The sequence below is a fragment of the Ahaetulla prasina genome, chromosome 3 (assembly GCF_028640845.1).
Source record: "Ahaetulla prasina isolate Xishuangbanna chromosome 3, ASM2864084v1, whole genome shotgun sequence".
Taxonomy (NCBI): Eukaryota; Metazoa; Chordata; class Lepidosauria; order Squamata; family Colubridae; genus Ahaetulla; species Ahaetulla prasina.
This window is the reverse complement of record NC_080541.1, coordinates 42,665,303-42,691,802: the sequence shown is the minus strand read 5'-3', so window position 1 is coordinate 42,691,802 and position 26,500 is coordinate 42,665,303. Positions and strand designations below refer to the sequence as shown.

Genomic DNA, 26,500 nt, shown 5'->3' with positions numbered 1-26,500 from the left:
ATCACATAATGCTAAAATAAATCTTGAAATGAATGTATTTTACTTCTTAATATTTAAAAAGCCTTGGTAGTTGATTGTCAGAGAAGGATGACTTCATTATTTTATTACTGCTTTATTTCATATATGACTTTCTCAGAGATTTAGATGCATTTTACACATATTTCCTACATTAATCCAAAGATTTTTATTCAATATATCAGGTTGAATGCAAATAACTGCACCCACTAAATTATGGTATGGATCATTTATGAATTGGACCCCTATCTATTCAAGGGATTCTCAATTCATTAAGGGGACATAATTTTTTTAATGAACGAGCTAGATCTAAAACCTCTGAAACATGGCTGTTAAGAAGAAGAATTTTCATTCATTATCTCTGATCTGCAGTCATTCAGACAGACTTGATTATATTGGCACTTGGTAAAATGAGTCTGATACAAACATTTGGCAGCAAATATTATATGTTCAAGGTCATTGTACATTGTCACATGTTCTTCACATTTTAAGTTTGAATAATCAGTTACATTTTGCCAGTTTATCTGCTAAAAACATTTTTTTTGAATATAGTTAGCTATCAAGCCCAAACATTTCCATTTCCATTTGAAGATGTGACATTTGTCTAATAGTTTTTTATTAATTGGTGCAAGAAATTATATTAAAAAAAATAAAATAAAACTAAAATGTAATAAAACAATGTAGTTAAATAAACATTATACAATAATACACCAGAGGGCAGTCTTGATTCATGATATCTATTGCTATTAACTCTTAATAGGTGGTTTTAATCTTTCCATCAATGGTTTTGAGACAGTAAGTAACAAGAACAAAAGTACTACTGAATGCAGTATCCCACATTACATTACATTAAAGAAAATGTATTCTTTATGATTTCGAAAATGGTTCTTTTCTCTGGTGGTGGTTTATTATTCAAACTATTTTGAACTGGAATTCTGTGAATTACATAGAAATATGGGGATTCACCATTATTATTCAGGAAACTTCCTTGATATATAGCAATTTGAACTTTTTCAGGTTTCAAGGAGTTCGAATCCAATATGTTAATTACTACTTTACACTTGTTGCCTTTCAAAATTGCAGTGGTTTTTTTTCATAACAGTTTGGCACATATCCAAAATATGCATTACATGTTGAAAACCTATTGAGTGTTGTATATAATATGATTGAATATTGACATACATTATTCTGCACTGTTGTGTATTATTCTTGTTCCTTAATGTTCCTTAATGTTAATGTTACAGAATATTAAAAATATTAAAAATAATAGGAGGAGGAGGAGGAAAAGGAAGAGGAGGAGACCATTTGATGGGTGGGGGCAAAGGTACAAGTGATATAATCATGAATTGATTGACATAATTGTGCAAGTGATTTGAATTATATAATTTGCATCAATCATGTGGTGAGACTGACATAAAGTATATCATTTACATGACTGCTGTCATGATTTGTGTGGAATCACTATAGTTTTTTCCACAAGACTATGGTCATTCTGTATCACAGTATTTCAATAAACAGGTCTTAAGAGTTACTTTATGATAAAAACTTTCTTTCATGGAGCAAAACAAGAAACAGAAAAATAAGAGGGAATGTAGACTGACCTATCTTTAAGCCAGGTAGTTCACCTCAGTTTTAGGGAAGCTATATGCTATTAATAATATATTATTATTATTATTATTATTATTATTATTATTATTATTATTATTATTATTATTATTATTATTATTATTATTATTATTATTATATAATTTATAATATTAATAAATTAATAACCAAAATCACCAACAGGAACTGAGAGAGGAAACTTTTGAAAATTGTAAATGGTCCCAGGATATACCTATGTCCTCGGGGAAAGTCTTATTTTAAAATAAACTGATATCAACAAAAATTAATTAGCTTAAAATAATAATTTTGAGAATACATAACAAAATAATAATTTTGCAAATACATAACTTGCTTTTAATTTACAAGTCATGATTAAATTTAGCCTTTTTTGACCTGAAAAAGAGAACAATGACAATTTAAATATAGTCCTCAGTGACATTTCTCCAGGCTACTCCCATTTGTTAAAGCAGTACTGTGATGGAAGTGATATATAGAACATGAAACATTATATTATGAATATTAAATAACATTTATTATTTATAAACAACTATTATACAAATGCCCATTTTAACTGGTCATTCTGCTTAACACCTAATTACCACAATACAGTCTTATGTCTAAGGATATGTACCCATGTAATATGACTGTATTACTACTATCTTCTACTATCTTCTCTTATTAGTATCTTACGATTATATTACTTTCTTGTTTGTATATATACTGAAAGCTTATGCACTGGAGAAAATTCCTTGTGTGTCCAATCACACTTGGCCAATAAGTCTGTTCTGTTCTGTTCTGCTATGCTATGCTATGCTATGCTATGTTATGCTATGCTATGCTATGCTGTGTTCTATTCATTTTACTTACAGATTTTAGCAGCATTGTGAGTGCCATTTTTTTGTTTTTGAATTTTTAATATACAGTATTTAAAAGAGACATCTCAGTATCGTCTGGGTTTAAACTTTTCTTTGATGTTGGTTGTTCTTGTTTTTGATTTAATTAACTTTAACTTTGGCTTAATTAACCAATTGTACATGGATTTTTGGCTGTATATCATTCCCTAGATCAGCGGTTCTCAACCTGTGGGTCGGGACCCCATTGGGGGTCGAATGACGATTTGCCAGGGGTCGCCTAAGACCATCGGAAATATGGGAAGTATACTTGCGAGTGGAAGAATCGCGCTCCAATGGCTGACTCGACAAGCCAGCTGCAGGCTCTTCAAATCGCTAGCCGAATTCGGCTTCAGGCGCGATCAATTAAAAAAGAGAAATCTTTGCTCTGATGTCTCCCTCTCAAGTCAGCTGCAATCACTCCCAATCGCTAGCCTAATCTGGCTTCAGGCGCAATAAACTTAATAGGGGAGGAGTCTCCGCTTTAATGCCTCCGTCCTCAAGGCAATCGCAAGCAGTTCAGATCGCTAGCCAATACGGCTTCAGGCACGATAAATTCAAAACGAAAATAATTTTACGGTTGGGGGTCGCCACATCGTGGGGAATTGTATTAAAGGGGTCACCACATCATGGGGAATTGTATTAAAGGGGTCACAGCACTATAAAGGTTGAGAACCACTGCCCTAGATCAAATGGAAGCTACTAGGAATGACCCGCAGACAACTGTAGACCTACCTGGGAAGATGAATCTTGATTGATTGCAATTCTTGGTAGGAGCAGTGGAGGCTGGGATCTCCAACATTTCATGTCAGCTTTCTATTTTTTTTCAAACACGCCTTGGTTTTAACTTAATTTTTTATGATTTTTTAAATCTTAAATGTTAATATAATTGATCTTCAAAAAAATGAATTACGAACAATGTTCACCATTGCCAGAGGTTAAAACATTCAGTTTTGATTGTGAAAATCAGTCTTGCTAACTTATAGTACAAGCAATAGGTTTGCAATTTTTAAAAACTCTGTAACTGAAGATGAAATAATTTGTATACATTCAGAGTTATTTTGCACAGGAAAGGTTTTAAAGATGAAACATGTTCAGACATCCAAACATTCATTTTTTACAACAGACAAGTAAGTAGGTGGCAGTTTGCAATTATGCTAGTAGACTGGGCTATTGATGCTAAATCCAGCTCAGTGCTCTGTGTAGGAATCCAGGTATAAATATATATCTGTTTTGGGCCTTCTTCAATACATTATAGAGAGTTCACCATTTCCTTGGAAACTATTTCCACCAATAATCAATTAAATATGCTCACTATCTGATGATTTGTATTCTGGAGATGAAGGCTGTTATAAATGCTTTCATTTTCGTCTTCCCTAAACAGTCTTTTTCTTGTTTCATAAGACTTTATTTCAGTTCCTAAAATGTGCTAAAGAAATGTCCTTGAATTATAGAAGATGAACATGTGTTCCTCTTGTTACTTATGGGAATAAAGTAATTACACAACATAGCCACATAAAAGACTGTACTCTGCATTAAGTGAATTAAGAAATATATTGAATTATTTAGGCGAATGTGATATGTAAAAGGAGAATATTTAATCTTTGGTATTATGATGCAAATATAGTTATATTTCAAATAACTATGAACCACACATGGAGCCAGTTAGCAAACTGCTATCTAACCTGCCTTAGTTCCTTTGTTCTTGTTGCATTTAAATTTATCTACAGCAAATCATTGAAAAGGTTCGTGTTTAAAAAAAGAGAGAGGAAAGGGTATTGTAATTCCTATGCTGATAATTCTATGAAATGTAGTTATTCCTCTACCACCCTGAAATAATAAGCTATTTAAATAAATCAAATGTTTTAAATACATTAATTAATCTAATCAAGAATCTGATTGTTTTCCATCCTACTTCTTTCTCCTTCTCTCTGGAACTTATTAGGCATTCAGAACATTTTGTATGAGTTTTACAAGTAGAGCCATTTCATTTTTAAACTTCTTTTTCCAATCTCTAAAATTTATTAACCAGTTGCATGTAGGTTCAGGCTCAGGGAATAGCCAAGGTGTATAAGTAATTGTTTTATATAGTGGTTGTTTTTTTTTGGGGGGGGGGGGGATGGGACAGGAATCTCCCTTCAACTCAATGTTGAATCCCAGCATCTTCCTTGCCAGGATTTAACAAATACCTTAATTTTTCCTTGGCAAGATTTCAGAAGTGATTTGTCTTTTACCTTCTTGCGCCTCTCTTCTTTTGCCTCTCTTGAGAGAGTGACTAGTCCACAAGCTGACTTTGTGCTGAAGATGGAACTAACGTTCTTGTTTGCCTTGTGTCTAGTCTTGTGCCTTAACTACTACAAAGCATATATGCCAGGGGTGAAATCCAGCAGGGTCTAACAGGTTCAAGTGACTCACAGCAAAATTACAGTAGTGTCAAACTTCCTTTCTCATAAAATTTTAATTTTGTGATCAAGAAAAATTATGTATTTTCCATGAAAATACACCATTCCAGAATGCTCTCTATTCCCTGTTTATATCGGAGGGCTTCCATTAAAAAAAGAGAATAAGTAGGAAAAAACTCCATGACCCAGTTGTAAACAGATCCAGTCATATATAAATATAAACTTTAAAAAGTACTGATTTTTATCCAGCTATCACCAACCACTCAAAATATTATTGCAATCAAGGTTTTAATATAATGTATAAAAATATAATTATTTACATTTATAATATTGTTTGCATATAGAACAGTATAAAGTTAACATTCCTTAAGACCAAAAAAGCTCAAGAAAAACACTTGTGATATAAAAGGCCAACTTACATATAACTATCCTAGACATAAATAAAAAGCTTCTTATTTCAGAATAAGGCAAGCTCACATTTCAAACTCTGTAGTACAGTACAGGAGTAGAATCAGTTGTCTCAATTCAACAAGAATATGCCTATGACTTTGATCCACGACCTACAAATTGCCTGGCTATGTGTACACTTGTCTTTAAACACAAGTAATCTGATTTAACACTTTTGTGAAATAGACCATGAAGGAACAACCAGGTACAATCTTTTTGTCTTTGATTTTTAAAAAGAAACTGTCTAAGGTAACAGAAGTAGTCTTACTATTGCGTAGCTGCCAAGAACATAAGATCAAATATATTATAAATTTGTGTTAAGGACTAGTCTAGAATACTATTTTCCTTTGGTATACAAATAACACTGTTTGGGGTTATTTCATATAACCTATCATTTGGTTCATGCTATTAATTTTAATAGTTATCCGCCTGCATGTCTTCTGTTAGTCAAAAAGTTTTAGAACTAGAAAATGATGCAAAATTGCCTTTTTAAAGCTACAATTTTATCTGAAATTTAGAGAGCTCTCCTTCCTACTTCACATTACACGTTACATTTTAAGTGCAGTTTTCTTTCCAACTGAAGAAATGGAGGATTTAAACAGTGTAATTGTTTTTCATTGTTTCAGTTTGCTTTGGTCGATAGAAGACAATGTAATTGGTAAGCACTTCCAGGAAGAGCAGTCTTTAACTAAGCTGTAGTTCCACATAATCTGCTGGCTGTTGGGACATCTTTGGTGTCGGATTCTGGTCTTCCTGAAACCACAAACGGCCAAGTCTGTGAATTAAAATATATTTCCACATTAGAAGAAAGATGACATTTTACAAGGACCAATTTGCTGCAATATAATTTCCACCCATATTTGGCAAGACAATTTTCTATACAAAAATAGAAATGGTTGCTTGAGCAAAAATCATTTGAATTTATTAAAGATGCTCTCATTACCCTTTTCTTCTTATAGGATGTTAAAAGCATTAAACAACATGCTAATCTAATACAATTCATTAGAGTTTTCACTGTATAGACTATAGCAACAACAAAGCAAAGATTCTCCAGAAAATACCTTGCTCAAGTCCATTATGTAGCTAATATTTTTGTTCGTTTATATCAACTGATTCAGACTTTTGCTGTAAAATTATTTTATTTACAAAATTATTTTAATTCAAATATATACATTTCTATTGTTGAAACATTTGCCAAAAACCTTTAATGTGGACTAATTATGTAAGCAAGCTTTGTGGAAATGGAAGTGAAACAGCTTCTATAGTTCCTTTATACAAAAGCAGTAAGAGAGTTTAATTTCTAGCCTATGGGTAAGAGAAATGTGTATGCCACTGATTCGTTCAATCAGGCAGGAAAATAAAAATGACCAAATCATGATTATAGTAATTATAATAGGAATACTTGCTGTTAATTATTATACAAACAATAATGATTGTATGGCTATCATTTTATTTATTTATGGGTATTTAATGTTTAATTGTCTATTTTAAATGTACAAATCATCCTCGACTTACGGCCCTAATTAAGCCCCAAATTTCTTTACTGAGACAGTTAAGTGAGTTTTGCCCCATTTTATGACTTTTTTTTTGTCCCAGTTGTTAAGAGAATCAGTCTAGTTGTTAAGGCAGTAATATGGTTGTTAAGCGAATCTGGCTTCCCCATTGACTTTGCTTGTCAGAAGATCACTAATGGACATCACATGACCAATGTACATTGCAACCATCATAAAAATGAACCAATTGTCCAAATTTTTATCGTGTGATCATGGGGATGTTACAACGGTCGTAAGTGTGAAAAACATTCATAAGTCACTTTTTTCAGTGCTGTGGTAACTTTGAATGGTCACTAAATGAATGCTTGTAAGTCAAGGACTATGTGTATATGCCTCATATTATATAAAATATGGGTAACTGACAATCAAATCTACAAGTAACAAAAAAATACAGTGAAATTAAAAGTTCTTGCATGCCACCAGGTGCCATAACACTCCATACCTCCAGAACACCAATGTTGAGTTCATTGCCAATCCTGACCCAACATATGGGGGGAAAGCTCAGTTTTAATGGCCCTTTCTGGCCACCTCACCCCTGAGGGGCATTGTCCCCGCACGCCTGCCTGCCTGCCGTTACGGAACAGACACGCGTCGCAAGGGCGCCCCTTCCAGGACCAAGCCCGGAGTCGCATCCCCCGCCGGGCCACAGGTCCCGGCCCGGCTGCAGGGGGGGTTCCTCCATATCTCGGGAGTCGGTTGTGGGGTGCCTACTCCATAGGGTAGCCACTGCTATGGAAAATGCTATTTCCTAGGTCTTACCAGATGCATTTAACATCATTTAGTACAGGGGTCCTGCAGTGCACCCCACTCTATTAAGTTAGAACATTCCTTAAGGTATCAGGGCATTTTCTTATTCTATAATTTTGTTGTATAAATTAGTTTAATTTGCATAGAGCAATTTCAAGAAGCTTATCCAATTCAAAATTTTCTAGAATGCCTGCCCTTCATTTTCTATACAAACAACTAATTTTTTCATTATAATACAAACTAATGTGGTGAAATGGGTTGCAGGTGAGAAACCAGGTTTAACATTAGGTAGGAGTCTTTCCAAATAAGATTGTTTCAGCAGAACCTAATTTATGTGGACTAAGCCACTTCAAGGAGAGCCAGGAAATACTGTATAAATGTTGGCTCTCCTATAGTTCTCATAGTTATTATTGTGAAAAATTTACAAAATTAATATACATAGTCAAGCCGCCATTTAAATTCAGCATTTTGACAATGCCTGCTCTAGAATAGTGCTTATATTTTTTAAGACGGCATTCTAGTATTAAATATATTCTCTTTTCTCTTTTCTCCAAGTAAAGATTTTATTTTGCTTTATTACTTTGATAAAATACTGCAGTTACAGAATCTTTATTAGAAATATTTTGTAGTATCTTCTTCTGTATGTCATAATCATAGCTTAAATCTTAATGCTTAATGCTTCAATCATTAAATACAAACATGTACAGCAATGGCCAAAATTTTGGAAACCTTTTGGGAAAAGTGTATTTTCTAAAGCTAGCTAATAGCACTACATTTTTTTGGAGTAGCACCATATATATGGTGCTACCATATATATGGTGCTATATATATATATATATATATATATATATATATATATATATATATATATATATATATATATATATATATATATATATATATATATATATATATATATATATAGCACCAAAAATGTAGTGCTATTAGCTAGCTTTAGAAAATACACTTTTCCCAAAAGGTTTATATATATATCAATGGAAAGATAATTTAATCAAGAATGTAATGCAATAACTTTTATGAAGGATTTGCTATTAGCAGTTACAGCATAAAGAAGAAAAGTGAAACACGTAGAAAAAACGAGATATACAAAAATTATCAGGTCAGTTAATACTTAGTTGGGTAACCTTTAACATGAATTATGGCCTTACAACATCTTCCTATGGAGTGAACCAAGTCTTTTAGTTCTGCAGCTGTTATAATGTGAAACCAAGATTGACTAACAAGTTTCTTTAGTTGGCTCCATAGATTTTCAATTGGGTTAAGGTCTGGGCTATTCCCAGGCCATTCCAGCAGTGGAATATGATTATCCTGAAACTCCAAAAAAAGTGGTGTTGTTAGTCATCAAACCTCAAAAATACACTTTTCCCATAAGGTTTCCACAATTTTGGCCACTACTGTACATGTAAATGCTCCTGTTACGTGGATAGATATTTCTGGAATCAAATTTACATGAAGATGTTAACTGTTTCTCTTTGGAATGTGTTAAATGCAGTCATGTATAATTGGAGATGTTTACAGAAGGCTACCTGTATCGCCTATAAATATTGTTGAGTCAAATCCCATACAGTTGAGACATGGAAAAATCTGATAATTTTCAGAAACAGATCACCACCATGTAAATAAAGAGTTCAATTTCAATATTCTTAGACTAGAGCTATCAATGACTACGATAGCTTTATATTCTTTTAACCTAGAGAATAATCTGTTGTGTGCATTTGGCATTTGATGTTTTTAATAGATACTGGATTGCAAATGGAACATGGAAATAAGAGAAGTGAAAAATAAAAGAAGAAGATTATGGTAAAATGTATCATTATAGTTTAGCCACAATTAGGTACAGTCCAAATTACTTCTTAACTCAAAATATGAGAGTTGAATAAGATATAGCAGCCATAAAAACCAACAAACATTTGATGCAATCTCTGAGTTATAATTAAAAAGACCTGGACTTTGTAGTTTAGAAACCAATAAAAAAAAAATTAATTTTGAAGAACAGAAAAATAACCTCAATGAATGTTGATTATCTCATCTAACCAGGCAGTTAGGTAGGTCTTTTTAGATGCAAACTGAGTTGAAAGCCATAGATCCTTGCATTTGACCCTACTGAAAGTACAGGATTGATTTAATTTCTCCCAGCCAATTGTTCTGCAAAACAAATAGATCAGCTCTTTGATGATTCAAAAAAGCAGATCCTGAACTTGCAGAAAAATTCTAGGAACAAAAAACAAAACAAAAACCTTCTGCTAACAAAAGCTGCAGCCACTTAAAAGCTGAGGGAGAATTTTTCAGGCATAGAGGTATCTAAAGGAATTCTTAATAACACATTTTTAAAAGATCTTTGAAAGCTTCCCTCCAGATGATGTCCAATTAAGAGTTCTCCAGATATGCTTGACTATACTTCCTATCATTCGCAGTTCTAAGAGTGACAGGCTTTTAAAAAGTGTCCTTATCTTTGTATACACTGTGGAAGTGCCTTTTGATACCTGCAGTTGCTCATCACCCTGAGCAATTCTCATGTGTCAAACACGAGAATGTGTTAACAATACTTGTAGACATAAAGGGGCGTGCATAAGAGCACAAGCGTGCCTACTGTTCCTGTCCTATTGTTTCCTTTCATTATATCCAATTAATATAATTACATACTTATGCTTATATATATATGCTTATATATTGTATAGTTATTATATGCTTATGCTTATATATACTGTATGACAAAATAAATAAATAAATAAACAATACAAAAATACAAAAGAGAAAACCAATGGTGTGTATAACCACAAACCAGAGCTTTATTGAGAACTTAGGGAGCCAGTAAATGAACCATTCACTGATTCATCTTGCAAATCCTTGAATGTCTCTTTTAAATCAGATATTAGTTTACTAAGCACTGCTTGTATGTTTAGCAAAGCTGGCTGAGGAATTCTGGGAGTTAAAGTCCACAAGTCTTAAAGTTGCCAAGGTTGGAGACCAGAGGTGGATTTCAGCAGGTTCTGATCAGTTCTGGAGAACTGGTAGTGGAAATTTTGAGCAGTTCGGAGAACTTGTAGTAAAATTCTGACTGGCCCTGCCTCCAAAGTCTATTCTCTGCCTCCAAAGTCCCAGCTGATTGGGAGGAAATGGGAATTTTGCAGTAACCTTCCCCTGGATTGGGGAGGGAATGGAGATTTTACAGTATTCTTGCCCTGCCACGCCCACCAAACCACACCCACAGAACGGATAGTAAAAAATTTTGAAACCCACCACTGTTGGAAACCCCTGCTACAAAGTATGCATACTGTATAGAAAATACACATACTGTATGCTGTATACATACTGTATCTTCCAAAATTTTAGGTTCCTTATTGACTGATGAAAGCAATCAGAAGACGAAAGCATTACTCTTCCAGAGCCACTCCTGTAAGCATGTCGTTTTCTCCTGTGTCCTATATCAGGGGTCTCCAACCTTGGCAGCTTTAAGCCTGGAGGACTTCAACTCCCAGCTTTGCTGGCTGGGATATTCTGGGAGTTGAAGTCCTCCAGGCTTAAAGCTGCCAAGGTTGGAGACCCCCGTCCTACATCTCTTATCTACAGTAATATTAACTTGAACTTTTTTTTAAAAAAAAAACCACGCATTTATAGAGAAACAGACACTCTCAGCCTGGCCAACCTACGTATATTTCCAGGATTTCAGAAAACCCGCTGCCCGTGTCCGGAAAGCACCCCCGTCAAGTGGAATTTGAAGCCAAGATCTGACAAACCAAGCCCGCCTTCTGAACCTGCTATTCCACCAAGGGTGCCGAGCCCACTCACCAGGTTGACGGGATGCACGTAGCCCTTGTCGTAGCAGTCCTCTTGCAGCAACTGCCGCAGGTGGGCGATGTAGCTGGAGGCCAGGCGCAACGTATCCAGCTTGGAGAGCTTGGTGTCCGGGGGCACCCAGGGCAGGCTGGTTTTCAGGCGCGAGAAGGCTTTGCTCAGGACGCGCATGCGGGCTCGCTCGCGCGCGTTGGCCGCGTTGCGCTGCGACTGCTTGCACTCCGGCGTCGAGCCGGCGGCGCTCCGACTGGCCGCCGGTTGGTTTTTAACCCCGCCGCCTTCTCCGGCCCCGGAGCCTCCCTTCGTGCGTTTCTTTTTGCTCGCCACCGCCTCCTCGTCTTCCTCGTCCTCCTCGTCTTCTTCGTCCTCCTCCTCCTCCTCCTCCTCTTCTTCCTCTTCAGCAGCGGAGGAATTATCCAGCGAAGGGCAAGTTTCACCTCGGGGACGCCGCTTAGAGCGGGGCGGCGGCGCCCGGTACTCCAGCTGCAGCTCCCTCAGATCCATCCGAGGCTCCGGCAGCTCCTCGGAGCCACTCGGGGAGCCTGTAGGCATGGCCCAACCCGGAGACGCCAGAGACGGGCGCCAGCCAGAAGGCGCCCCCTCCTAAGAGGAGCTCCACGACGGCTGGCGGCGATTCTCTGGTCAGGGGGTATATATATGTGCCAGGGAGAGCGGGGCAAACCATCTGCGCGGGGCAAGGGGGGGGCGCGCAAAAATGAGCAGCCCGCGTAGGGGTGCGCGGCAAGGGCAAACTAGGCTCTGCGCGCGTCAACGTCCCTTCGCCTGTCTTTGGATCGTTCCCAGCCCCTCGGGATCCGGAGTGGGGGGGCGAGCGTGCTGAAGAGGAGGAGGTTGGAAAGCGCCCCAAGACCCCTCATTGAAAAAGCCCCAGTCTTAGGCACGGTGAGCTGCTGTCCCTTTGCCGTCGGGTATGCGCTTGGAGCATCATCCCTGGGTGCTGAAAAGTTGCTCCAGATTTTTTTTAGCGCAATTCGGACGAGAAAAGCCACTACCGGAGCTACTTGTAGTTGGTGCTCATCTGATTATGTTGGGGTTTTCAACAGCCGCCTTTCCAATGCCGGGGCTTGGTTAAGAAAAATGGGAATTGAAATCCATCAAGTCAATTATCCATAACACACAAATCTGACTAAAAACTTAAGAGGCTCAGCCAGTAAGACAGTGGACAGCTGAGGTTGAGGCGGGAGCGTCTTGGCTTTCTGGCTGAGCCTCTGAAATGTAGATGGGGGTCCAAAATAGTGGGCGATCGGATCAGAGCGAAGTGGGAGATGCAAGCGTGATCAAACCGAACTAGAAAGCATTCCATTATAAGCCAATTCAACGACGCTGGAGGGCGCCGCTCCCGAGATGATTGGAAACGGACGGATTTCCATCCCCAAGTTAGAGCCTTGTGGTGTTAAGAAGCCGGTCGAAAGACCCGTTGGTCCTGTCCTTCTGTTTTCTGCGACGTCCGATCAGGCGCTCTCAGGACGGGACGCCCCTTTCTTTCCTTTGGGTGGATTCGATCACCTTCCTAAAGGCTTTGGAAATCAACGGAAATGTGTTTGAATTGAATTGGTGCCGGCGGTTCCAAAGTGATTCTAGAAGTTGCAGCCTTTAGCCACGTCTAAATCGACTGGATGTAGGGTTTACATTGAGAATTGGAGGCGTGGGCGGGTGGAAAATCCCTTGCACTCTTCTTTGGGACAGCATAAAGTCTGTTAAAACCGGATTGAATTGTTTGAACGTCTTCCTACTGTGGGCAGGACCGATTTTGGGAGAAACTGTTAAATTTCATTGATATCACGAATTAATCTGAAATTAGGTTCTTTAAAATAAATGTCTGATTTTTTTAAAGCAAACTGAACCTAACCTGTAACTAAAGTACATGGAGGCTAGTTTTTAAAGTCAGATTTGCATGTTATGGATATTGGCAGGCTGGAAATAATAATAAAAGGAAACAAATTGTGTGCAAGGCAAGAAATAAATAAAATAATCAAGAAGTTGGTGAGATTGGAACTGGTGAAAAAGCAAGTAAAACCTTTGAAATGCAGTTAGGTCAATTATTTTTATGGTGACTTTGCAGATATCCAAGGGTGTGGGAACTGGTCTTAAATTTTATAAGAAAAAGGTGAGCTTTTTGTGAAAGTCTTTAAAAACAAGGGTATAGGCACATGCTTAAAAGAAAATCCCAAGGAAATTAGTGACATAATTAACTTTTGCATACAATCCTGGTGATCTGTAATTGATCTTCATTCATTTAGATGGAAACAAACACTTTACTTCTAAATAAGACTCAATCATTCCAAAAGTACTTTTAACAAAGATTACTTTGAGCCTGACTTCACTACTCTTCAACCCAGTCAACATTTCTTAATACTGTACTAATTTCAATTTTAAATCGTATTTAAAAATATGGGCTTCAGCAGCTGCTTAATGTAACACATCTGCAAGGTAAATTTGAAGCAATCCAGGTTATTTTCTGAAGTTAAGTTTCGGAGACTGGAAACTGAACCATCACTCTCCGAAATTCATAAATGGCAGTTTCAGGATTGTCTCATTGTAGATAAAATATATATGCAAGTAAATGAAAATATGTATTCATTTATTTCAGTGTATGTGTGTCTTGTTTTCCACAACTGAACAAAACTGTAAAACTACTAGAACAGTAAGGTGAAGGTGGGTGGGCGGGGGATGGACCCAGCAGCAAGGTTGGACAGCCAAGTACAAGAATCAAATATCCATGGTGCTGAAAAAAGTTTTCAGAATCCCCTGAAGGAAGAAAAGGAAACTCTCAAGAGAGAAAGTTATTGAAGTGTTGGTGCTGCCAAAACTGCCCCTCCAAAATATTTCTTAATGGGTTTGTCTGAATCGAAAAAGTTGCAGGAGATTTCGCAACGTTTAAATGTGGGTCTTGTTCCTGGCTATTTTCAGATGGAAAAATAAATGGATTCAAATCGAGACTTTTCAGCGAAGGTTTATTTCCATGTAGCCCTTGACTGATATGTCATGGAGTCTCATATTTGGAATTAATTGCAATGGATGATTCTCAAGCCTCACAAGAACAGATAAAACACAAAAATACAAAAAGCTAAACTTGATCCCCCATACTTAACTAATCTGAAATTCCATTTTATTCGCATGTTTCTTTTTCTCTTGCAAAAAACCAAAAAAACCCAAAATCGGATTTCACTCCTACTACTTACATAGAACGGATCCAGGCTAGGTTTAGATCTAGGTTTACATTACTTGTTCTTATTTTTTTCAAACTTAAAAAACAAGTTTTTGAGAAATTCAGAATTTTGGTGGCAACTAATATAATATTTGGGAATAAGGGACCGTCCTGTCGACCTTCACAGTTCATCTCCAGATAGTGTGTTCTATCTGGATCCGTCCCGGATTATAAGGGATCAGTCTGCTAGCAATTCTCTTTTATGCACGTTCCCCTGGAAGTAAAGGGAATTGAATTCAGCGGATTTATCACAGTCCTGTGGAAATCCAGCAGCGCATCTTTCTAATTTAGGAAGCAAAATGTCAGACTCCTAGAGCGCAGCCCTGAGCTGTGGAACCAACGGGAACAGTTCTACTGGAAATGGATCCCTAAAATAATGTCTAAAGTGCTCCGTGTTCTCTCATCAAAGCCCTTGGCGCTCTATGACCTCGGTCCTAGGCAGCTTGGCTCTTGGGCATCCAAATGGAGCTCCATTCCTTATCAATGTGAATGAGAAGGATCGGACCATCTTCACGCGCCTTTCCTTGGAGTAGAGCGAACATGCTCCCGAAGAAAGACGGGAACTCACAATGGCTGGCTTCGCGAGACGCACTTAGGCATGCTGAACTGAAATGTGGCTAATGCCCGAGTGACCCAATTTTCTGGACTGAGGGAACAAGACTGCTATTTGGTTCGTGGATGTACGGGATTTCATTAAGCCACGGGTTATAGAATAGAATTTTTTTATTGGCCAAGTGTGATTGGACACACAAGGAATTTGTCTTGGTGCATATGCTCTCAATGTACATAAAAAAAATTATTGAATACATTTGAATTCATACAATAAAGCCAAGCTAGAACTGTGGCAGAGAAGCCATCAAGGGTGTTTCCCAGGAACGACTCCCCCTTCCTCCCCCCAGGATGGGTTAGCGCTGAGCAGATGTAGTTTGAAGTGGGGGAGGGGGGCTGAGGGTGCCCTTAGACTGATGGGTATAGCAGATGGATCGCGATGGGCCTCTGCAAGCCTTTCCTTCCATCCGCTCATCTTCCCACCCGCTTGGCGTTGGCATCACCTTCTCGCCAGCTTTGGTTCCTGGCGCCGCTTCCCGCGAGCTGGCTGGAGGGCTGGTGGGGGGGGAGGTGCTCGGGCGATCCGTGGGTACTGCTGGCAGACGCAGCCAAGCAGCTGCTCGGGAAAAGCCGCGGCCCCGTGTCATCTCAAGTTCACCCTCGACCCAGCGTATCTAAGGAGCTTCCTCCTCACGACCTCTCTCCCCCTCCCCCGCGGCGCTCATTTTGGCTTGGAGGCATCGGTGAAGCAGAGGGAGGGAGAGCAGCAGCCTCGAGCGCCAGAGCAACTTTTGCGGAAGGGAAGAGAAGAGGTTGCAAGCGAATCAAGAGGGGAGTGTTCCGGAGGCAGAGGTAAATCTGCAAAGAGAAAGGAAAGGAGAAGGGAAAGGTGGAGAGGAGACGACACACCCACTGTCTTTGACTTGTTGGTACAGAGGGAGGTAGTGCTTCTTCACAAAATGCATGGGAAGGAAAGAGCAGGATGGTTTAAAATCCTGTTCTTGAATACCTGTACTTATGCATTTATACTTATTTGTTTACCTACACATTTACATTTACTCTCCCTGCCCCTTTCTACTACTCCTGTGAGGGATCTAATGCATTGGGTGAGAGTATGAGAGTATTTTAGGACTTGTAAAGGCAGGGAATAGACAAACAAAGTAAGTATGTGAAGTCCAACCAGTCTTAAAATAACTTTGTTGGCTGGCAGAGAAAATCTAAAGGAAAGTTTTCCTGCAAGGAGGGAGGGAGGATGGGAAAGAGAGAGGGGGGAGAGGAGGGGGGAAGAGAGGGAGATAGAGAGAAAGAAAAAAAAGAAAAATAAATAAATAAATAAATAAAGGCTGCATATGACCCCCTCCTTAGAAATGATAGGAAATGCAGCTGGTCCCTGACAGGAGTGGTCCTTTCCAAATGGTGATGAACATAAGCCTTTCTAAATTCAAACACCAGCTTCCACATTTGATAATAGTTCCAGTGAAGATACCCAATCCAGCCACCTGAGATGTCAGATAGAAATCTTTCCTCCTGTGCCCATCCATCGCTTCTCCCTAAATTATAGCCTGGAAAAAGGGGAAGGGAGTGGCAAAAGAGTCCCAAGGAAGAATGCCAGCCAGCCAAGATCCCGTTTCATGGTATTTTGCTCCATTCTCTCTTCCATAATTATTCCCTATTTCAGCTATTTAATTTTCTTATTCTTTTCTACAATTTTTTTTATCTGCTTCCATAAAAATGAGGTATTGGAGGATATAGCCAGTCTTTTTTGATGTACATCGTCAGTAACTTGGATTAATGGAATGAACTTTGGGTCAGATAACCAAGGATGAGACTGATGATAGATATTTCCCCTCATAAAGCAAAGATTGGCTTGGGGACTCTCCCAGGACTTTAATCAGGATTCAGTTAATGCAGTCTCGTTCTACCTAAATTTTCCCATTCATATGGATAAAATGGAATTCATTGCCCCCTTTTTTTTCAGTATTTGGTGTGTGGAAGAAAGAATTCTACTCTGAAGTCCTTAAGCACAACATTGCCTCCTTTTCAAATTGCTGTCCTGCTTTGAGTATAACCTGTCTCACTTATCCCAAACTGACCATTGGCCATTCTGGCTGTGGAGGATTAGAGTTGAGCTTCATCACTTCCCCAGTTGGGAAGTGCAGCCTAATTCTTACAGGTAAATTGTTTTGCTTTGATATAATTGAGGCTTCTAGTCTGAGTACAGCCCGCCCCCCCCCAAAAAAAACTGTAGAAAACTGGCACTTATCTTGGGGGCACATGACAAACAAGCTTAGGCAGGGGTGTTGGACCAAGTCCCAGACACTTAATCCTGAATATGTTTTATGTCACTTTGGCAGAAGAATATGTGAATTCCCAAAGCCAGAAAGCTTAGTAATTACTTTGTTATCTAACCTTCCTGGAAATTCCTGGAATTCTCTAATCAATGTAATAACCAAGTACATAGACTGTTGACTACGACAAAAATATTCTGATTCCACCAACATTTCGAAATGTTTTTAGATTGGTTATAACTCAGTGTAGGTCCTCTCAATAGGGGCAAGGTTTTAGTTGTTAAAATCACAGCTGCAACAATGTAAAGACAACTAAGAAAAGGAAAATTCCTTAAATCTCCCAAGAAATAAGGGGAGAGGAGGGGGAAGAGGGAGGGAGGGAAGGGGAGAGAGAGAGAGAGAGAGAGAGAGAGAGAGAGAACACTTGAAAGCCATATATAGGCATTGACTGTAGTGTATCCGTCCTTTATTCACACAGTCCCTAAGCATGCTAGTAGTTTGATTTTTACATAAGAAGGTTGTCAGTTGGGCTAATGACTCTAGTCTTAGCTCTAGTAACATAATGCACACAATTTTATTCTCCAGGATTTTTCCTTAAAATCAGATACTGTAATTGCAAAATTTAAAGTATGGAAGGAGCAGGAGTGGGGAAACTGGCACCAATCGTTCAGCTATAGCTATACAGTACCAGGTTACCGTTTTATTTGGAGAGTGAGAAGAATTTGCCAACCTACAAGTCAACCCATACCAAATGCAGTGGCAAAGGTCATTATACTTTGTTCCAAGGCCTCTTTGATAAAGCTTGTTGGGAAGAATGGCTTGAAGAATGTCAAGGGTTTCACAATGGCTGTATTTTCATAATACACTCAACAGCGTGCATGAATCATATGTTTAATTTATGGTTCAGTATATTAGTGAACTCAGAAAGTAAAGCATTTAAAATTAACCAGCTTGTGCATATCCAATAAGCTGAAGTATTATTTCACAGCTGGGCAACTACAGAGCCCACTAATTACAATACCCAACATCATTAGCTGACCTCCCTGAAACTGTGTGAAGTTGTTAAATTGTTCATAGGTTAATCCAGACATCTGATGAAATGAGCTGTAGCACAAAAGTGTGTGCCTTTTAATAAAATCTATTAGTCTAAAAGTTGCTACCAGACTCCTCATGTTTAGCTACTATAGATGAACATAGCTGTCCTCCTAAGATGTATTAATTGCTGAGACTTTTCTTTTGACCCTAATTACAAATGGCCAGTTTTCCTCAGGTATCCCTAATGGTCGGCACTCCTTCCCTATGGAATAAGCAAGAAAACTCTTAAAATATTTCTTGGCGCCAGAAGAAAGCTCTTGTGTAATGGATATCTTGTGGGGTCAGAAAATGGATTCCGGCTTCATTGTCAGTCAGAGTTGAAAAGAAAGAGGGTGAAGAAAGCCATTTCTTTATAAAGCAACTGTGAGAGTCCCTGAACTTTACAAATCGATGCTCCTACTAAGGCCCTTTCTACTGATGTTTAGGACGGCTAAAGTTTGGTTTGATAGATTTCCTTCCTTTTTTAAAAACAAATTGTATAAGGTGATAACTAACATTTAGCAATTAGGTTTTTCTTCCTGAAGTTTGAGTGGGAGAGGGAAATTAGAGAGGGATGATCTTAATCCCTCTCTCAACATTTACTGTGTTTGCATGTGGCTTACAAACGACAGGGCCATAATAAACCATATTGCGCCATAGCAAATTGTGTGAAGCCAAAATACAGTTCATTTGTTTTAGACAAGTTCATCATGTGAAAATGAGCATTGTGATTGGTTAATCATGACTTATAGCTTAGTGTGCAAACACAGCCGTTTCTTTGCTTTCACTGGTATAGGTGGGGGCTTGTCTAAGGCCTCATAATCCAGGGACAATGGACAAGAATGACTCAGGGCCAGAGATGTTCATGATTATAGATAATAATTTTAGTGTTATCATTTTAAATCTCCCTACAGTTTTCCTCCAGCAAATGTGCTTAATGGGCAACTGATGTGCAAATTGCACTTTATCTTTGTGTTCATATATAAACAATTGTCAGGCATTAATTAGAAAGTGGCACAATTGAGGACTTGGTTAATAGGTTAATAAAGGTCTGGATCTTCTGAAGTTTTGGGGTTGACTTCAGAGGTGCTACTCCTGTGGAGGACAAAGCAATAATTCAGACTGGAATTGACTAAGGCATAGGGCATAGGTGACTGTGAATAAAAGCCTCCTAATCCAGGAAAGATGCCAACTGTACACATAATAGATCTGTACAGAAGTCCTCTTTACTTGCCCCAGTGGTGGGTTTCAAATTTTTTTACTACCGGTTCTTGGGCGTGGCTTTGTGGGCATGGCAGGGGAAGGTTACTGCAAAATCCTCATTTCCTCCGGATCAGCTGGGACTTGGGAGGCAGAGAATAGATGGGGGTGGGGCCAGTCAGAATTTTTATAACCAGTTCTCCAAACTATTCAAAATTTCCACTACTGGTTCTCCAGAACTGGTCAGAACCTGCTGAAACCCATCTCTAACTTGCCCTTTAAGTGAAAACTGTAAGCCCAGGAGGTCTACCCAATTACAAACAGGGGAAGCACCAACAGAATATATCTCATATAACATAACATCAGAGTTGGAAGGGACCTTGGAGGCCTTCTAGTCCAACCCCCTGCCCAGGCAGGAAACCCTACACCATCTCAGTCAGATGGTTATCCAACATTTTCTTATCAGAGGCTTTCATTTTCCCATGATTATGTCTAAATCTGTTTATCTTTATTCAGAACCTCATAGCCTGCAGGTGGTGGAACAGAACTTTAACTGTATCTCCTACTTAGCGCAAAACTGAGATACAGCTTGATATCTAATGATACATCACTCTGAGGAAGCCGATGATGTTCCTAAGCAGTTTCATGTAGGTGCTAGTTAAGAGATGTATAGTATTTCTTGTTTCATCTTTTTCATTTCGGATGTCATTTCCAATGTCATATTATCCATACGCTCTGATAATCCTGCTATTTTTTCCCCAATTTTATTTAAAGCTGCAGCAAGTTGCTGCGTTTCTGAAAGTTGTTGAGTCATTTTAAAAAATCTTAAAATTTTTTCCAAACTAGTATTTCAAACCAATTTTACAGAGGGTCTTAATGAAGATCAAGGGACGGCAGTCTTTTAATTGAAGCGAAGCGGCTTATTTTGCACTCATTATCTCTCAGTAGCTTGTGACTCATAGTCACTCCACAAAGAAACACATATACTTCACAGCTTTTAAACAATAATCAGCGCCATTTTTTCTTCACGTCAGCAAAGGAAAAAGAAATTTACTGCTTCGTACCAACTTAAACTTCAGAAAAAAATCCTTTTTTTGTTATCTGTGATATAAACAAGCTATTAGTTTCCTCTCATAAAAAAAATGTCCGCCCAGTAAAATCCTATTGCTGCCGGTCAGTCCAACACAAAAGATCGGTTTACTCTTCAGTTAAATTCTTCTCATTAACAAATTCAGTCTTTAATATTCACTCCTTGACCTCAGCAATAAAACACAGAACACGATAGTTATAATAGGAAAAGCAAAAGACAACAATTTATGCCAAACTTATCGTGTCTGCCAGTCGGCTCGGTCACCCCCATGCTGTAAAAACTCCTTAATTCAAGCAGTTTCAGATGACCTACCAGTCTTAAATTCAGTCTGCTGGGCTGTTAACACTTTCACTTCATGATTTATTAACTTTCATCCACAACGGTGCATTCCAAACAGCATAAATCCTCATAAATCTTCATTAATAAGCCCTGTGAAGTGAAGGAAAGGTCCTTACCCCACCACGGTCATGGCCACGTAGATCTCAGGTTCTCACCTCCTTACTACAACTAACTGTAACTACTGTATTCATTTAGGAAAAAGGAAAACCACTGTAAAACAGTGTGCATCTCCACTGTATTGCTCACCAATGATCCAGATGTACAACAGAACCAATGCTATCAAAAACTGCTGACCAATTAAACAGAATCAGCAGGTTCATATACCCTTACACAGGTTCCACCATAAGTGGTCATTCAAAGTAATAAGTGTAAATTCTGTTAAAATATTCAGGCTTGAAACCAGGCTGAAAAGGATCCAAGTAACCCATTGCTTTCAGTGTTGTCTGTAACCACAGGACTATCTTTTAGATAACCTTCAAGTGTGGAAGACTGGAGACCAGCTGGTATTGCTGGATGATATGCAATCCCAATCCTAAAGATTTAGGTGTCATCTCAGAACCTCTCCAAAGTCTGCCACTGAATTTTAATATGGTATAACAGGTAAAAATTATGAAATACACATGGAATAAACAATTTCACAATGTTATTGTCATCTCTTGATTTTGCCTACGTCTTTGTTCTAGTTGTCTCACTTTTGGCAAGTCATGGACATCATGCGTTCAAAAATTATATGTGGTTTTTGGTCCCCAAGTGTTGGGCAGCCTTGCAGCACAGCACTTCCGTATAATCTTGGAATGGGACGTCTTGCCACAGCCAATTTGTGTGGAACAACTCACCACAGGGAAATTCAGCAATTCAATTTCATTATTTAAAAATAATTAAATTAATTAAAACACTATTTTAATTTTTGCCACTCACATTTCATTTTGTCCCTCCTTTGGCATCTTTTCTTTAATGATTCTATTCCACCATTTCTTCAATATTAGAGTAACTCTTGTCCCACAGCAAGTTGGCCACAGTGAGTTGTCCCATGGCAAGTTGAGTTGGCTGCAGCAAGTTGTCCTAGACTGGGGTTGTTAAACTGGCGGCCTGCGGGCCGGATGTGTCACATGCAGGCCACACACATCCCAGCTCCACGAAGGGGAAAAACGTCATGTGACGGCAATGTGACGCAGCGAGTTTGACACCCGTCCTACCTCCACTCCGTCCTACCGTCCTACCTCAGAAGCCACGAGATAGGCAGAGGCTAAGTTTGATGCTAAATGACTCAATAATAATATTTTTATGAGAAAGGACAGGATTTTGAGGGGGTTCTCTTGGTTTTATTAAGCTTATTTTAGAAATTGTATTTCAGTTTCCAGAGAGAAATAATTTTTAGCAACTGTAATCAGGGGAATGGAGGAAACATATAAAGGGTTCAGGAATTCAGGGATTCTAAGACCTTAGGTTGCCCTGGGTGGTTCTAACTAAAGTTATTTTGGTTTGTGGCACAAAACTGTGTTTTCTCTTGTGGGATCTGATCTAATTCTTACAGAAATATAGGACAGTTACTAAGATTTCAACTCTGCATAATAAAATGGCTTAACTTTTCAAGATTAAAAATATCTTTTAATAGTTGAAAAATAATGTTGAACTTAATAATTTCATAATGTTGGATATTCCTCTAACATTTTCATTGCAAATACCATGGCCTGATGTAGCTGACAGGGATTAAATATGGTGCATAATTGATTTGAATGCAGCAGTCCTGATACTGAGAACATGCACCTGCCAACCAGATGTGTGCCTTGGTAACAAGGCTCAAAATATCCATCTTCCCTCTCAGATTTCCCGCTTAATTTTTCAATCCTAAATGTTTCAAGTTAAGTATAAAAGGTGATTTCATCACCGAATCTGTATATTCTTTTGCCTGGGATCTGGAAGCTAATGGGCTTTCCCTGATCATCAAGTTGTGGGATCTAGCAATTTTTCCCACTCAAGAGAGTACATCTGTTGCAGAAAGTCATTCTTCAGTCTGTAGTATTTTATAGGCAGGGAGAATGACCCTCCCTGGGGGTTACGGGTATCTGCCTGCTTTGGATGAATCCCAAATCTCAAAGAGAAAATTATATACTGGTGTGAGACTCAGTTCATTTTCAAATTAAGGGTATTCAACCATAATAAATAAACAGAATATGAAATCCAATTGGTGGTTTATGTTTAAGAGTTCAATATTATGCCTAAACAGTATACAACTCCTGTAATGAAGCTTTCAATAAGTGCAATATATGAGGTTAAGTGGGGAAGTGAGGAGGTGGGGTTTGTTTTATGATTGATGCCTCTTCTTAGGTTTCAAGCAGGGAATGCTTTACTAGGCCTTCCACTTAGAGTGCTTTTTGGGAGGTTCATATTTGAAGCAGTTTATTATAAAGATATTTTTTTTTACTGGTCTTTGCATTCTGAAAAAAGTTTATGCAGATTCTGCTATGACCTTTCCTTATTCCAAATGAAATAAACTGTTAAATACAAATAAGTGGTAAGTCATCTCTGGCTTTGTTGCAGCCAGAGATGCAATACTACCAATTGATTCTATGCCATTGTTACTTATTGGTTTGTGATTTTATACCATTGATGCTATCAGATCTGCGAAACTCAGAATATCCTTAAATAGTAGCAAAAAGAGTCATTACAACTATTTAGGTCTTGATTTTTGCAGAGAACTCCAATAAATTGGGGAGGTGGGGCAATTTGCTTATAACCTGTGTTTCCTTCTTAAAAGAAAATTATATTGGGTTTCACAGTTGCAGAGAACAAAGAACCATAGCTTCTGAAGGATCATTTGTGTCACCTCTCCTTCGTAAAGAGGTTGGACTTTGATCTCAACTAAAGCATGCTGCAATGGTGGTGGGAATGACCTTGGAGGACAGGGAAAATAGCCACAGCCAGGGAAATGGTTGGATAAGAGACAGTCTAGCCAGCAGCAGGAATGTGGGCATGGCAAACACCTTCTCCCTTAGTTTCTTATGTTGTAAAAGCAACCGTAAACTTCATAATCCAGTTTTTATTCTATTTTATTATTTTAACATATGTAACAAGGTAAAGGTAAAGGTTCCCCTCACACATATGTGCTAGTCGTTCCTGACTCTAGGGGGTAGTGCTCATCTCCATTTCAAAGCTGAAGAGCCAGCGCTGTCCGAAGGCGTCCCCGTTGTCATGTGGCCAGCATGACTAAATGCCAAAGGTGCATGGAACACTATTACCTTCCCACCAAAGGTGGTCCCTATTTTTTTATTCACATTTTATATGTGCTTTCGAACTGCTAGGTTGGCAGAAGCTGGGACAAGTAACAGGAACTCATCCCGTTACGTGCACTAGGGATTCAAACCGCTGAACTGCCAACCTTTCGATCGACAAGCTCAGCGTCTTAGCCACTGAGTCACCGCGTCCCTTAACATATGTATTTATTATTAAATCTTTATTCACAAAATCAGTGGTTAGAGAAGGAGAATTTAAACTTGATTTATGACCCAAATGAAAAGTGCTGTGAAATATGTATTGAAGATGGCATGTTGTCAGTTGCACCCACATATCACTAAAAAGATAACTAAGGATGCCACCCAGCAGAATTTCAGAGCATGATCAGTTGCCATTTGGCTTGTAGAGACTTTTTTCATGTCTTGCTCTATTTTTCAGTTTTTTAATTCCAGCTTGGCATTTTAAATTCACTTTCTTCATTTAGCATTTCCAGACAAACCCAGAAAGACAGTGAAATTGCAAATGTCTGTATAGGAAAGGCAAGCTTATCATAGGGAGTTGTGTATTAATTTATTTGAAATTATATGTTTTATTAAAACTATAATAACGTATAATTAAATTTGTATTTCAAAGTTACAGAAAATTGTATAGCTCAGTCTAAATTAAGAATGAATTTATTAGTAATCAATATGATATCCAATTAATTATAAAAAGATATTTTTTTTAAATAACACTTTTTAAGTTCAAAAGTTTGAATTCTGTAAACTCAGAGAGCTTGGGAATTAGAGAATAGCATCATTGAAAGATCTGGGTGTGAATTTATAGTCTGTTTTTAGGGAGGAAAAGGATTGATAAAGTTTGAAGGGAATTTTAATGTAAAATCTATCTACTTTTTTTGGTCTTTATTTCTCCATACATGAGGGCTAGCCCAATTAAATTTGGAAAAATCCATGTGACCAGCTGATAGCAGCAATCAAAACATGAATTTCCATTCACTCTGTTGGATGTTCCTTGGTTAGCCTTATTTATCACTTCCTATATAATGTTTTATTCCCATCGGAATGTCTCTTTCAGCCTTAACCATTCATTGTTCTAGTTGACCAAATTCTTTGGAAATGTTTTTTTCTCTATATCAGATGTTCTTAAACTGTTGATCTTGACCTATTGTCAAGAAATATAGGTAAGGAATATTGCAAATTTTTCTAGTCTTGGACATGCAGAATATTATTACTACCTGAACTCCCTCTTGTTATTCTTGGACTGGTTGGAGAACAAAACCCAGAAGAAGTTCTAACAGGGATCCATTCTGAATCCATAAACTAACTTACTGTGACTTCTCACAAACCAAGACCTATAAGCAGTGTAATTATATAAAAGATGTAACATATATATTGACCAAAAAATTGTGCACTGAAAATTGATGATTCCCCAATGAATATTGCAAACATTGAAAAAGGGGTTTCCCCAAAAAGGGGCAGTGGAACATGCATTCTTAATAATTATCAGTTAATATTTTGGACTTCTATGATGTTTAACAATTTTGGTATCTTTGATTCTGGTTTCTACATGGGTTTCCTTGTAGTACTTTTGTTTCATGTACTACACCTTCCAGTACATTTGTTTTTGTTTTTGTCTTTGACCATGGCATTAAATAAATATATGATTCTCAATAAACTTACACAAGATTGCACTATGCAGGTTGGCAATTGGGCATTATTTCATTTAAAAACATAACACAAATATGGCTGATACATAGATACATATTAGTGCTGATGCATGCTGGATAATCAAGAAATAAAATTAAATATAAAAATTTAATTAAATAAAATAATTAAATAAAGCCGAGAATACCAACAAAAAATCAATATATGCTTTGATTTTGTTGCTAACATTAAGCTGTAATGTGCTTAGAAAAATGGGAAATCTAGAACACATTATTGTCATTGTCCTGTGGAACCTATGTATAGGTCAAGAAGCCATAGTATAGGCAGAATATGTTGAAATAGAGAGGCTCAAATTTGG

The 26,500-nt window shown here is 38.0% G+C and overlaps 1 protein-coding gene across 1 annotated transcript; it reads right to left on the bottom strand.

Annotated features, from left to right (window-relative positions):
• Positions 1-5,192: 5,192 nt before the first annotated feature.
• On the bottom strand, positions 5,193-12,253 carry MSC (musculin). The gene is made up of 2 exons (XM_058176470.1): positions 11,470-12,253; positions 5,193-6,134 (listed from the first exon to the last, which is right to left on the bottom strand). The coding sequence occupies exons 1-2, from the start codon at positions 12,025-12,027 to the stop codon at positions 6,048-6,050; spliced, it is 645 nt and encodes a 214-aa protein (XP_058032453.1). The 5' UTR covers positions 12,028-12,253; the 3' UTR covers positions 5,193-6,047.
• Between the last annotated feature and the right edge of the window lie 14,247 nt (positions 12,254-26,500).